At 42.9% G+C, this 14054-nt stretch overlaps 1 protein-coding gene across 2 annotated transcripts in view; it reads left to right on the top strand.

Moving 5' to 3' along the window:
• EMCN (endomucin) overlaps positions 1-14054 on the top strand; it is an 84011-nt gene that overhangs the window by 19713 nt on the left and 50244 nt on the right. Inside the window, exons 1-4 of one of the 2 annotated variants that reach the window (XM_074949983.1) lie at positions 2752-2838; positions 6003-6056; positions 7893-7946; positions 10962-11009. In XM_074949983.1, the coding sequence (XP_074806084.1) occupies positions 2787-2838; positions 6003-6056; positions 7893-7946; positions 10962-11009 (208 nt within the window). In that variant the 5' untranslated portion in view covers positions 2752-2786. Of the gene's footprint in view, positions 1-2751; positions 2839-6002; positions 6057-7892; positions 7947-10961; positions 11010-14054 lie in introns of those variants that run through there. The other variant, XM_074949982.1, reaches the window with a different exon arrangement.

Raw genomic sequence — 14054 nt, 5'->3', positions numbered from 1 at the left:
GTCCCAACCTGGAACTCCAACATCTATACTGGGGCCAAATCCAACCAACCATATCCCAAACTTCCTTTGTTTGTGGTGCACTGTGGGAAAAATTGACTGTCACCACACCTCACTGTCCAGAGGACAAAAAGTCAGCCCATGGGATTGTGAGAAACTTTTGGTAGATTCTCAGAGCACTGCGTTGACACTGCAAAGCTCGAACCTTGGGTCTCAGCTTGCCTCATGCTTCAACCCTCTATCCCTGCCTGCGTCCGAGCCCTGCATTTGTGTGATTTGTGTGTAGTTGGAAGGAGGGTTAGGTTTGAGCCTGAGTCTGAACCTTGGACTTACACTGCAGTGTAGACATACCCTCATTGTTTGGAATAACTGTACAGGAAAGATGAGAAATCCAAATAGAGGTGTAATTGAAGCGGCAGATTTCCATCATGGCTCCTCTTCTATCGTATCATCTGAATCACTCCTTATGTGCACATTTTCTTTCCAACAATGAACTGTCCACAATTATTATTATCTATATTATTCAATTAAACATGAGATGTACTGCGAGGAAATTATGCTGAAAAGATTCTGTGATCTGTATTGGCTCAATGAATACCTTTTGGGTAATATCTTTAGAGATGGCTCTGCACCAAAAACAAGGCTCCAAACGACTCCAGACTTCGGGGAAATGGAGATCAGCCTTGCAATACTGATGACCCATGTATCTGAGCTTGGGTGGGTAGCCTGAGCCTCTGCCAGTGCCACAATGTCCACATGGTTATTTTTAGATCATGCCAAGCCTGCATGAGTCTGTCTATCTGGGCTGGGTGGCTCACTGCAGTGTAGACATACATTGATCAGTGAATTTAGAGTAACCTGTGGACATGGAAAACAATTTATCACAGTCTTATTTATAACAGTGCTTAACATATTTGAAGACTTATCAAGTTTCCCTCTTCCCCCTAGATTTTTTTAACCTGTCTTTATAGATCAGGTTTTCCAAACATTTTCATTTTTGTTGCTTTCCTCTGGACTCTCTACAATTTGTCCAATGTGGAACCCAAAACTGGACACACTACTCCAGCTCAGCTCACCAGTGCTGGCAGGACAATTACCTCCTGTGTCTTATATACAATGCTCTTGTTAATACACCACAGAATATTTGCCTTTTCCGCAATTGCATCATATTGTGGACTCGTATTCAATTTGTGATTCACTATAAACCCCAGATCCCTTTCTAAAGTATTACCACCTCACCAATTATTCCCCATTCTGTAGTTGTGCATTTGATTTTTCCTTCCTAAGTTAAATAATTTGCACTAGTCCTTGTTCAATTTCATCTTCTTGATTTCAGACCAATTCTCAATTTGTCAAGGTCATTTTGAATTCTAATCCTGTTCTCAAAAGTGCTTGCAACCCCTCTCATCTTACTGTCATCTGAAAATTTTATAAGCATACTCTCCACTTCATTATCCAAGTCATTAATGAAAATGTCAAATAATGCTGGACCCAGGACAGACCTCTGTGGGACCTCATTCGTTACATCCTCCCAGTGTGACAGTGAACCATTGATAACTGCTCTTTGAGTGTGGTCTTTTCAACCAGTTGTGCACCCACCTTATAGCGATTTCACCTAGCTCACATATCCCTACAGTTTGCTTATGAGAGTGTGCAAACTAGACTCTGTCAAAAGTTTTACTACAATCAAGGTATATCATGTTTACCGCTTCACCCCATCCACTGGGCCAGTAACACTGTAAACCGAAGAAAGTAGTTTGGTTTTGGATGATTTATTCTTGACAAATCCATGTTGGTGGTTATCCTCTCTGTGCTTACAAATTGATCGTTTAATAATTTGTTCTAGTATCTTTCCAAGTATCAAAGTTAGCCTGACTGGTCTATAATTCTGCAGGGTCTCTTTGTTTCCCTTTTTAAAGACAGGTCCTATGCTTGCCCTTCCCCAGTCCTCCATGAGTTCTCAAAGATAATTGCTAATGGATCCGGGATGGCGTCAGCTAATTCTTTAAGTACCGTAGGGTGAATTTTGTCAGGCCCTGCTGACTTGAATACATCTAATTTCTCTAAATACTCTTTAACCTGTTTGTTCCCTACTTTGGCTTGTGTTCCTTCCCCCTTGTTGTTAATATAAATTATGTTAAGTATCTGTTCACAATTTATTTTTTTAGTGAAGATTGAAGCAAAACGGAGAGAATATTTTTAAGACAATAGGGCGGTAGGTTGAACCCCATACTGGAATTTGTGTTTACTTTATGCTTGTGAAAGTATTTTACTTTCTTATTTTATAATAAGCACATGAGGAAGAAACTTGGTTGATTTACACAACTGTTTATTTCTGCTGAGTTGTTCCACCACTGGATACAATGGTTCCTAACTATTTTTGCAGGAACCCCCTTTGGCTTGTTTTGGCAGATGGGTGTTCCCGTTCCCTTCACATCCCTCTGCATCATGTCCCAACACAGTTCTGTTGCATCTCATTTCCTCTGTTCTTTTGTCTACCTCTCCTGTCCTTCCTCTGTCCTCTTTTACCATCCTGTTATTTCCCCCCTCTTTCTGTTCTATTTTTAGTCCTTTTGGCTCTTTCATTATTTTTTGACTCCCCATCCGAGCAGCTCTATCTTCTCTATCCTTTACTTGACAGACGTTACAAGCTGCTCAGGGACCATGCTATGAACATGCTGCCCAGGCTTGAGACTTCCATAGCCATAGGTCACATGGCTGCATTTAGTGGCAGGGGAACACAAACAAGAGAAGTTTGAGTGAGGAAGTTGCTGCCCTGTAAGCATGAGATGCTCCCACCGCTGGCTATATTAGGGATTACTGCTGACACGGGGAGGACAGGTAAGCATTTTCAAAGAGCTGACAGATGCTTACGTACAGCTGTAGGAGCATGCATGCTTGGGGCTATGGTGAATCTGAAGTCAAGCATGAATTCATCCCTCAGGCCAGGTCACTCATTTGCATCTGCCTCTTTTGGGTATATAAAAAGTCCAGCAATGGAGTAGTCCTCTGAGGCAAGGGGCTCCCGGCTTCCCCTTGGGTCCGGGTCTCATGGTCCAGATTCTTCCGTTTTCAGGGCCTTCCCTGAACTAGATTTCCCCATACCAAGGGTTGACTTTTGTCTTTGGCACTCCTTAGGGAGTGGTACATGAACACAGCCTCTCCACCAGGTTCCATTCAAGGGCCCAGTGGTAAGCAGCTAAGTCCTGCACCCCAAAGTGCTATACTTCTGCCTCCCTGGATCACTTCCTACCAGCCCCTCTCTTCCCAATGGATAAAATCATTTATTAGCTGAACTCAAAGATAAAGTCCTTTGGAGAGGTGTGACTTCCTCCTTCAAGGACTTGACCAAATCCTTATAACCAGACCTCAGGAACTCCTGCCGTGCTCCTTCACAGGAGCTCCGGATGTAAATCTCTTTACCTCCACTGTCTGCCACCTCCTGAGATGCTCTGCTCCCCTTTTAAGCGCCTTCTCCAGCCTGTGCATGTTTTTCAGGTGTGATGGGGCCAGAGCAGCTTTTTAACCCCTTCCTTTCCAGTGTGGGGTTTGTATGCCCCATCACAGATGAAATATGGGATACTGGGCTAGATAGTCCTTTGTTCTATATCAGTGTGGCCATACTTAAATTATAGTCTTAAATCAGTTTGTTACCACTGACACTATCAACACATTAGGGTTCCTATACTCAAAACATGCCAGCTCAGAACTGTGCATACATCTATTTTGTAGCCTCACATGTAAAGTCAAGCTTCCTAGATCCTCTGTCAAGACTGTTCATAAGGACCTAATTCCTTTTTGGCTTTCAGTGAGAAGTACCCTATGCACAAGGCCAAACTACTGTTGTGCTAGGCAACTCACCTCACTGATGTATTTTTAACGAACACCAAAATGGTCATCATACGTCTCACTTATTCTTCTAATTGTAGGCATAAATCTAGAAACCAATATTAATAGGGCTAGTTACCTATTTCTCTGTTTTATATATATATCTTTAAACCTGTTTGGATTTTGTATAATTGTATTCAGTTGTCCTCCTACTGAAATTTTTTAAAATAATGGTGGTGTAGCAAAGTGAAATAAATATATCTTGCCACAGTTGCATTTTGTTGACTTCAGCAAGCCTGTTTTATTCACTCATGAGAACACACCACAGCAAGCAACCAGAGAGAGTTTAGATCCACTGTTAGTTATTCAGTATTTTTTAAAAAAACATTGAGGTATGTGATGAACTGTTCTGACCCCACCCAGAAGTTCAGGAGGCAAGGAGTTAACCTGTAATTCTAATTAAACAAGAGACCACAGCTATCTGCCTTTAGTGTGGGGACCTGTAAAGTATCAAGGCAGAGCCAACTGTAGGCAAGCAATGAGTCACCCTAGAAAAGGGATGTGCCATGGGAAGTCAGGGGCTGGGCACTGACTAACTATATTTAGTCAGAGAGAAGGTGGGGTGGAGAGGAACGTGGGCAGGATGAGCTGCTCTGTACATTTGGGAGTTGGCTGAAGCAAGCAACCACTTAAATGTTACTTTAGCTAAAGAAAGCTGGGATTGCATTTGTGTTTAGCACTTAAAGTGGTGGTACACTTTTAATACTAGTGCTGATCTGCAATCAATTGCACTGTGGTATTGTCTAAATTATATACTGATGTGTAGACTTTCTTTTTTTTAAATGGCCTTCCCCTGACTGCCATATCCCAAGGGCATCGTGGTAATTTAAGGGTAGTGACTACACTAAATTTTGACTTATAAAAGGGGATCAAGTTTATCATTCTCATTTAGTTTTTATAGTGGGTATATTTTAATATACTGTTTCATCTTTGAATATATCTTTGGGTATTACAATATCTTCTGATTGTAATACTTTTTTAATGGCGATTATCTTGTATCACATATAGACCCTTTCCTGGAGATGGATCCCAGGGCATTTTACAAATTATAGTTTCTATATAAATTATTGGACTAATTCTACCATTAGATACAGACTGACAGACACATGCACACACTCCTATTAAGAAAGGCGTGTGTGTGTGTGGGCAGAATTTGGCCTTATGTACTGTCATTGAAAGGCAGTCAATTTTTTGGTGAAAAGTGATAAATGTTTCCCAAGCATATTGTAAAACTACACAACATCTTAAGGAGAGGAAAAGAAGAATGTGATATTGAATGAAAGAGGGAATTTCAGGTAGGCAGATTATATCCACCTTGGGATTTGGCCAGAATGCTGAAGTTAAGTTAATATCCTTGCTTTCCTGAAGAGTGCTGTGAGATTTTTCACTACTTAATGTTTTACATCTCATTTGAATGATGATAATTCCAGCAGCATAGTGCCAGTGTGCACCCTACTGGGAAGTTGTTCAAAGAGAAGAGTCCGGCAAATAAAAAGTTTTCTTCTGAATGCTTCCTACTGGGCTTTTCCCAAGGACTCTCATTCAATTACTTATCTGACCATAATACAAGAAGCCAAGCTTCTACACCCAGAATGGAATTCAGGAAGACAGCCCACTTAGAGCAGATCAGGATATGTCCAGGACTACATATTCAACACCCCGTAGTTAGGTGCTACAATTTTAGTAGTTTAGTAGCTGTTACACAAATGTAACTATGACATTTTAAAAGAAAAGATATGAGGTCAAAGTTTGAAACACACTTCTTAATTATGCAAGCAAAATTTGCAGCGGTATCTCTTCGCAGGTCACTGAATGCACAAAATAGATACACTTGCAAAATTTGGAGGAGTATTTAAGGAGGCTATTAGAAAACACACTCCAAAAGAGATCAAATGTTTCTTGGAATCACAAAATGCACAAAACAATTGGCAGTTTTTAAAAGATAAGGTTAATCCATAAACCATCAAAGGAAAGTATTACCAGCTGCTCAAAGAGAGCTGCTCTGCAGAAGGACTCCACTTTTCCTTCCTTGTTTGATTATTGATTATTCCTTTGACAGACATCTGTTCAGAACAGTGGTTAACTGACTAATAGTGTTTCTTTTATCAAAATATCAGCAAAAGAAAATTCATCTATGACTCCAACATCCAACAACATTCAGTCGACTCCAGGTAAGAGTACATCCTTTCACAATCTTATTTATAATCTGTTTAGAACAGACATATTAATCAATGATGTTTCATAGATTCTTGAAGTTTAAGGCAACAACGGACCATTAGATCTTTTAATCTGACCTAATGTATAGTACAGGTTGTTAAATTTCATTCAGATACCCCTGTATTGAGTCCAATCCCTTGTGTTTGGCAAAAGCATATTATCCAGAAAAGCATCCAGTCTTGATCTGAAGACATCAATAGATGCTTCCCTTGGTAGCTTGCTCCAATGATTAATCACCCTTACTGTTTAAAAATGTGGCCTTATTTCTCATTTGAATTTTGTCTGGCTTCAGCTTCCAGCCTTTGGTTCTCCTTATGCAGTGATGAGCTGCCAAAATCTTAACAACCAGTTCCCTCCTCACCCCACAAGGGGGTCATGCCCTCCCCCCGGACCCCTTCCCCATTCACCCCCCCTCCCCTGTCCCCTGAATGCCCCCGGAACCAGGCAGGAGGGTCTTGTGGGCCACCGTAGTGGGTGCCCACTCGGCCCCGCCCCTAAGAGCCGGAGGGACCTGCTGGGGGGCAAGGTGGGGAGTCCTGGCGGTGCTTACCTGGGACTGCTCCCAGGAAGCATCTGGCAGGTCCCTCTGGCTCCTAGGGGCAGGGTAGGGTAGCTAGGCGGGGAGCAGGGGGAGCGGCCATTCCCCCCACCGATCACATCAAAAGTGGCGCCTTAGTCGCCAACTCTGTGGGTGCTCCAGGGCTGGAGCACCCACAGGGAAAATTTGGTGGGTGCAGAGCACCAACCGGCAGCTCCCCGCCCCGTGCCCAGCCCCAGCTCACCTCCGCTCCGGCTCCGCCTCCTCCCCTGAATGCGCCGCCCCGCTCTGCTTCTCCGCCCCCACCCCCCCGGGGGGCGGGGGGAGGCTAAGAAGCAGGTGGCGGCTTCGCACTCAGGCCCAGGGAGGCGGAGGCAAGCTGGGGCAGGGAGCGGTTCTCCTGCACGCCCCCCCGGGTTACCTGCTGCAGCGCGGGCGGCCCTCCTCACGCCCCCCCGCCCCAGCTCACCTCTGTTCCACCTCCTTGGGCCTGAGTGCAAAGCCGCTGCTTGCTTCTCAGCCCTCCCAGGCTTCCCGCGTGAACAGCTGATTCGCGGAAAGCCGGGGGGGGGGGGCGGAGAAGCAGAGTGGGGCGGCACGTAATTCAGGGTGCTCTGCACCCACCAAATTTTCCCCGCGGGTGCTCCAGCCCCAGAGCACCCACGGAGTCGGCGCCTAAGGCACCACTTTTGGCTGGTTGTTAAATTTAGAAGCCTTTTTAGAACCGGTTGTCCCATGAGTTGTCCCTCATGGGACAACCGGTTCTAAAAAGGCTTCTAAATTTAACAACCAGTTCCAGCAAACCGCTGTGAAGCGGCTCCAGCTCACCACTGTCCTTATGCCCTTCTCTGCTAGATTAAAGAGCTCTTTAGTAACTGGTATTTTCTTCCCGTGAAGGCGTTTACACACTATCATCAAGTCACCACACAACTTTCTTTTTAATAAGCTCTTTAAATCTCTCACTTTAAGGCATTTTCTCCAGCCCTCAAACCATTTCTGTGGCTTTGTAATGCACCCTTTCCAATTTTTCAATCTTTTTTACTATGTGGACACCAGAACTATTTATGCTATTCCAGTATTGGTCTCACCAATGCTGTATGCAGAAGTAAATCACTTCCCTACTTACTACTCCCCTGTTTATACATCCAAAGATCGTATTCGCCCTTTTTACCATGGCATCGCACTGGAAGCTCATGCTGAGTTGCTTGACCACTATGACCCATAAATCCTTTTCTAAGTTATTGCTTTCTAGGATACACGCTCCAGTTCAGTACTCCAACAACCAAGAACATTCAGTCCACTCCAGGTAAGACTACATCCTTTTATAATCTTTTTTATAATCTGTTTAGAACAGACACATTATTGTTTAACAGTGCGATTAATCGTGCAATTAATCGCAATTAATTTTTTAATCATGCGATTAATCACGATTAATTTTTTTAATCGCTTGACAGCCCTAATTAAAATGCATTTTATCCAAATGGACCCAGTTTATCATGTCATCCCAATAGCTCTGTATGACTGCTCTGGCCCCATCATAACACCAATCCACAAATTCTATCAGCTGTGATGATATATCTACTTTCGGATCATTGATGAAAATGTTGTATAGTATCAGGCCTAGTACTGATCCAGGTGGAACCCTGTGATAAACACATTATTTGATGATGATTCCCCATTGACAACTAACGTTTTAGATCAGTAATGTATCAGTGGGAAGGGCAGAACTGTTTCACTGAGTGACCAAGAGGAAAATGTCAAGGGAAATCAGAGAGTATTGACAGAGTGACTGCATCCTACATAAAGTGCTTTACCCTGCACTTTCAAAGAGGTGCACAGATATTATGCTATTTGATCCTGTTAACATTAAGAGTAGTTGCTAGGCTACAAAGCCTGTGCACTATGTTGAAAGTTTAGTGGTTAGACTTCCCTTATTGCCTTGCAGCTCAGATGAAAGAATTTGTGCATAGCAAGGTAATGCAATGAGCTAGCACCATATGCTGCAGCTTGAACCTAGTCACAAAATGGTAAACACTTGGGGGTGCAGGGGAGGACTGTGAGGCTCAAGGGTTTGTAGAGTCTTTTATTTCTAGCCCATCAATTCAGATATGGCCAGATATCACTAATAGTAGGGGAGAGAGGGGGAACCACCTCTTAAGACCATACAATGAGTCTTGTGTTGCCATTTACAGCTGTGCCAAGTGGGCACGAAATATTATGAAATCACACTGTTATCATTTTGCATGCATTTGGCACAAATATAAATGATAAAATAAGGTGAAAAATTAATCCCTCCTTATATTTTTAAAAGCTCCATATCTGACCCCCTCCCTCCAAGATCTCTAAGGCTGTTTCCATACTCCAGCTTGCTTGATAGTTGTCTCCGTAAAGTGAAAGGATGCACTTCTGGCTATGAAAAAATTGGGGGAATAGAAACCTTTCTTCAGAAGAAGTCATTGTTTGGAGACCTTGAAAAGAAAAACCGAGATTAGCATCATCCAGAAATGTGAATTGGTGACCATGGCTTTCTTCAAGCAGATTGTGTTAGCAAATTATTAGCAAAGTATACTTCATACCGTATAATGCACACTTTACAAAGCATAGACTAGATTAATAGACAAGGGGGTGTCAAACCAGAGCTTTGTTGCCCTAGTATGAAATATGGGCAAGGAAAGAATGACTCTGCTATTTTAGGCCAGCTTTGTTAATATACCATTCACATATATATAGTATGGTATAGAGCACACAGATTCCTCTGGTTTCTAATCAGCTAATACTTTACAGGTCATATCTCAGCTCTCTCACTCTGGCTGGTCTCAGAAATGCAAATGAGAGTGCAGTGTGCTGAGCAAAGGGAACAAAGCTGACTGGTCTACCCAGCAGCCAATACAGGGGGACGACATCAAAGTACTATGAATGGAGACACATAATAATAGCAAAAAGAAAAGGAGGACTTGTGGCACCTTAGAGACTAACAAATTTATTTGAGCATACGCTTTCGTCAGCTACAGCTCACTTCATCGGATGCATCCGATGAAATGAGCTGTAGCTCACGAAAGCTTATGCTCAAATGAATTTGTTAGTCTCTAAGGTGCCACAAGTCCTCCTTTTCTTTTTGCGAATACAGACTAACACGGCTGCTACTCTGAAACCTGTCATAATAATAGCAGTGTGCTGCCCTATGTCTACACCATAGGGTTTTAATACATCACCACAGTATATCATGATGCAAAGCCAAATGTCAGGGTGTCACACTGTGTGATGATTTTGTGCCTCTCTGCTGATTCTATTCACTAATGAAGCTGATCTCTTCCACCTCAGACTTGATTATCATGGCCCTGATTGTCTGCCGCCCTGCACCTTGTGAAGTCATTGGCAGCCATATGGGGTGGGTGTAAAACCCTGCCATCCTGATGTAGCACTGTTTTACACCCACGGTGCAGTCACATTGCCAGCCCCAGTGTGCAAAAATCATGACTCAAGCAAAAAAAATGGATTTAAAAATCAGAAGATTTTAAAAATATATAAATTTGGGGTTTCTTTAAATTTGACTTCTAATTTCTGAGCCTTTAGTGTGCACTTGGGTCATGTTCTCCACAACCGTTTCTCCACAACCGTGGAAGCTAGAAACTTTTTGTGATGAAAGCTGAGATTTTCACAAAATTACCTGGTTCCAAGCACCATTTCTTGTGATAATCTCCCAAGAGTTGTCTTTGCACTAGTGTAGATGATGACACAAGACACATGCTGCACGCCCATGCGTTGTTGCTTGTCTCCCATTCCTTTGGCCATGCTCTAAACAATAAATCATGGCCAGTCTAAACTGTGCCTTCATTAGGTCTTTCAAACACAGACAAGGCCTACAGCTGAGTGTAGCTATCACTCCATTGTGAGTTAGAGCATGAACAATTGAATAGGAAGTGGTGGGCCAAGGTCATACTCTGGTAAAACTGCAGTCGCCTGAAAAATTTGGGCACCTCTGTTCTAATCCATGCAGTTTATATTCATCTTTTTTATACATCTTCAGGAAAAATTAGCAAATCAATGGTTCACCAGTTAAATTCTCTCTATACCGCCAGGGATTATAACAGAAACCCCTATGCTTTCCATGTGATTTAGCCATGCAGCTCCCACTAATTTCAGTTTGGTGTGAATGTAAATGATATAGCTAAATCCTGCACATCTTTGGAAACATAAGGGAAAGCACTGTGATCCTAAATGTTACAAATGCTTTGTGTGCACATTATTAACTTTCATATTTTAGCACCAAACAGACCTGGAAGATGGCTGCACTAACACAATCCTTTATATTACTTTTCAGTTTCCAGTGATTCAACCATTATTACAAACAGTAGTACAGATGTCTCAGGTAAGCTTCCAAGGTTTTCACTTTGCCTGGGATTCAGAGGTCTCTGTCACCTGCTGTGCATGTAAGACAATGAGAGAGATCCTCTACACCACAAACTTGGGCATGCATTTAAAAGAAGATTTATTTATTTTTTGCTTTTGGAATATAAATGTCAGTAGAAAATTGTGCTGAACTCCTCCAAGCTGCATGTGCAACCTTAATTCAGTCCCATTGTGCGTATGCATTATGGTACAGTCTTTAATTACATGATTGCATACTATTTTTTCCCACTGGATCCCTGCCTCATTTGTTGCACAGGATGGATATTGCTCAACTGATGAGCAGTTTTTCAATATTTTCTTTTATCCTCATTGATCAATGTATGGCCCCATGCACACGATTGAAATCATGCTCTGAAGACAGAATTATTAATTTCCTTATCAGCTTTTCTCGGCAATCTGAGGGTTTATAGAATATGAGGGCTTCACAGTCATTTACTCATTTATCTTTACAACTGTTATGTGAGAGGAAGGTGTGTTGTTATTCGTATTTTACAGATGGGGAGCTGAGGCACAGAGAGATTAAGGTCAAAATATCCACTAATTTTGGGTACCCAATTTGAGCTGTCTCGGACATGACTTTTCAGAGTTCTTAACATCTTGCAGCACTTCATATGTCTGAGCACAGCTCCCACTGAATTCAGTTGCAGCTATGAGCACTCAGCACTTCTGCAAATTGGACTACAGGGTCTCGAGTTGGGCAGCCAGTAAATGAGAAACACACAATTAGTGACCACCTGTAAAAAGTTTAGTTTAAGTGATTTGCCTGCCATCACACAAGAACTCTGGCAGAGAAAGGGATAGAATCCAGTTTCCAGAGCAGCATTCAGCTGTCTTAACCATGGGACCATCCTTTCTCTTCCTGCGAATGCTTGCCTCATCCACTACACACCTTTCAACTTCTGCAACAAATGAAGCAGGGGTCCACGGACAACAATTTCCTTCACTACATAACTCTGGTTTGTCCCTAGCACAAGTCCAGCATATGCACTGAATGACACAGGAGTTCTGTGGAAAAAATATGATGTGATCATGCAATTAAAGACTGCATCATAATACATATGCACAAGGGGGGGATGAATTAAGGTTGTATTGGCAACCTTAATTTTGGCATTTCCTAACTTTTGAGGGCTTAACTTTGCAATCCTAATAACGTTCTTATCTATTAACATATGTGCAAACACTGGGTCTAATTCTGCTCTCTCACCAATGTAAATCAAAAGTCATATCTCCACTGAAGCAAATAGTTACTTCTGATTTACATCAGTGTCAGTGAGAGCAGAACTGCCCCCCCCATCTAAGAAACATACTGCTTTTCACTGTAACCCATTTTAACATATTTCCTTTTCCCTTCTTACTTGGAGTCTTTCCAATGCTGGGTCCACTCCTGAAGTCTTTATTCAGTCCCTAGTCAGCTAAAACTATCAGTGAGATGCATTCTCATTGAAATTTTGCCTAAGGACTTCACTATTGGACCCCCTATGAGGAAAATTTCTCAGATCATAAAATCCAGTACAGTTGGCAGTCTATACTGGATCATTACTGGATCATAAAATCCAGTACAGTTGGCAGTCTGTACTGGATCATAACTGGATCATAAAATCCAGTACAGTTGGCAGTCTGTGTTCCAGAGTGCTCCAGAGAGACCTAAGGTTGAAATAACAGGTGGTAACATAGCTAGCTGGAATTGAGTTACATTGGCAAAGTTATAGTCTGCAATATGCCTTGCCCTAGCCAACAGTAAATCTTTCGCTTCAGTAAACATCAAGGGCCTGATTCTGATTGAGCAGCTGCAATGAATTCTGTGGTGTTACATTAGGTGTAAAATCAGTGTGAGTCTCTCAGAATGGGCTCCTCACCCTGGATTTCCCTTTGCAAGCAGTCCTCACACACACACACATGTAAATTCACCACAGTGTACTTCATTTATGTCTTATGTACCTTCGTGTCCCATCACCTTAAGGCTTTTTCCAAGCTTCAACATACCCCGATGGCACAGAGTGGGGGAACAAGAGGTCTCAACTCTCTAAGATCCTGAGCTTCTTTGCCCTTCTTCCAGCCTCCCTCTCTCCCATTTAACAGTCCCAGCCGATGACCTGAATCCCTTTAACTGTTTAATCATCAAGTCCTAATAAATTATCTCCCAATTTGGCCCATGTGAGCCAGTCATAGGCTACCTCCCCTTCACCCCTTTTAAAAAAATGTTTCCTCCCTGGGCACTTTCTTTCCTCTAGGGCTGCTGTCCCCCCCACGTGCAAGATTTCTTTAAACTGGCTCTCTAACATCTTTATAGGCACCCTCTCCATTTTCCATCTGTAAAAGGTACATTCTGATGGAGGGGTAGCCTCTTGCTCTCAGTGTCTGCCCATCTGTCTTCACACCATGGGCAACCTTTTTCCGTATCAGACTTTTTGCCCACTTCTGAAGTCTCCCCATCTACAATATCACCCAGCTTACCCTGGATTTCAATAAGCTGTTGCCCTTGCTTCTGGATCTCTCCAGCCCTCAACCTCTTTGCCTTGCCTTTCGCCGTCTTCATCTAACTCATCGGCTTCTACTTCTTCCTCCTTTTCATACCCTTTACCTTCGGGTTCTCCCCCAGGAATTTGGTTCTTAGCTTGTCTCTTGTCTTATCTGTCCTGTTTCTTCTTTTGGCTTCTTGGCCTCTTTCTTGTTGTCTCACCTGCTCCAGTCCGTCCCCCTGTAGCCATTTGCTTCTCTGGGCATGTCTCTTCTTCCTCAAAGGAAAAGGGCTCAAAAGGGGTTGCAGTTAACACAGGTTTGGGCTATGTCCTGACCATCCACCCCACTTCCATCGAAATGTTCCCCAAATCTCCAGAGACATCCTGGCCACTGGACAGACTTTCCCTTCCCCATGAATGCACGTTAGTTTCAGTCTTTCCCCCGGCTTCATCCATTAGGGCTTCATCCCGTCTCTCCTAACCAATGAGCACCCTGTGTCAGTATCTACTAGGCCCTTGGCCCTCATTGCCCCCTCCCCCTCCCC

The sequence above is a fragment of the Natator depressus genome, chromosome 4 (assembly GCF_965152275.1).
Source record: "Natator depressus isolate rNatDep1 chromosome 4, rNatDep2.hap1, whole genome shotgun sequence".
Lineage (NCBI taxonomy): Eukaryota > Metazoa > Chordata > Testudines > Cheloniidae > Natator > Natator depressus.
This window is presented reverse-complemented; position numbering and strand designations above follow the sequence as displayed.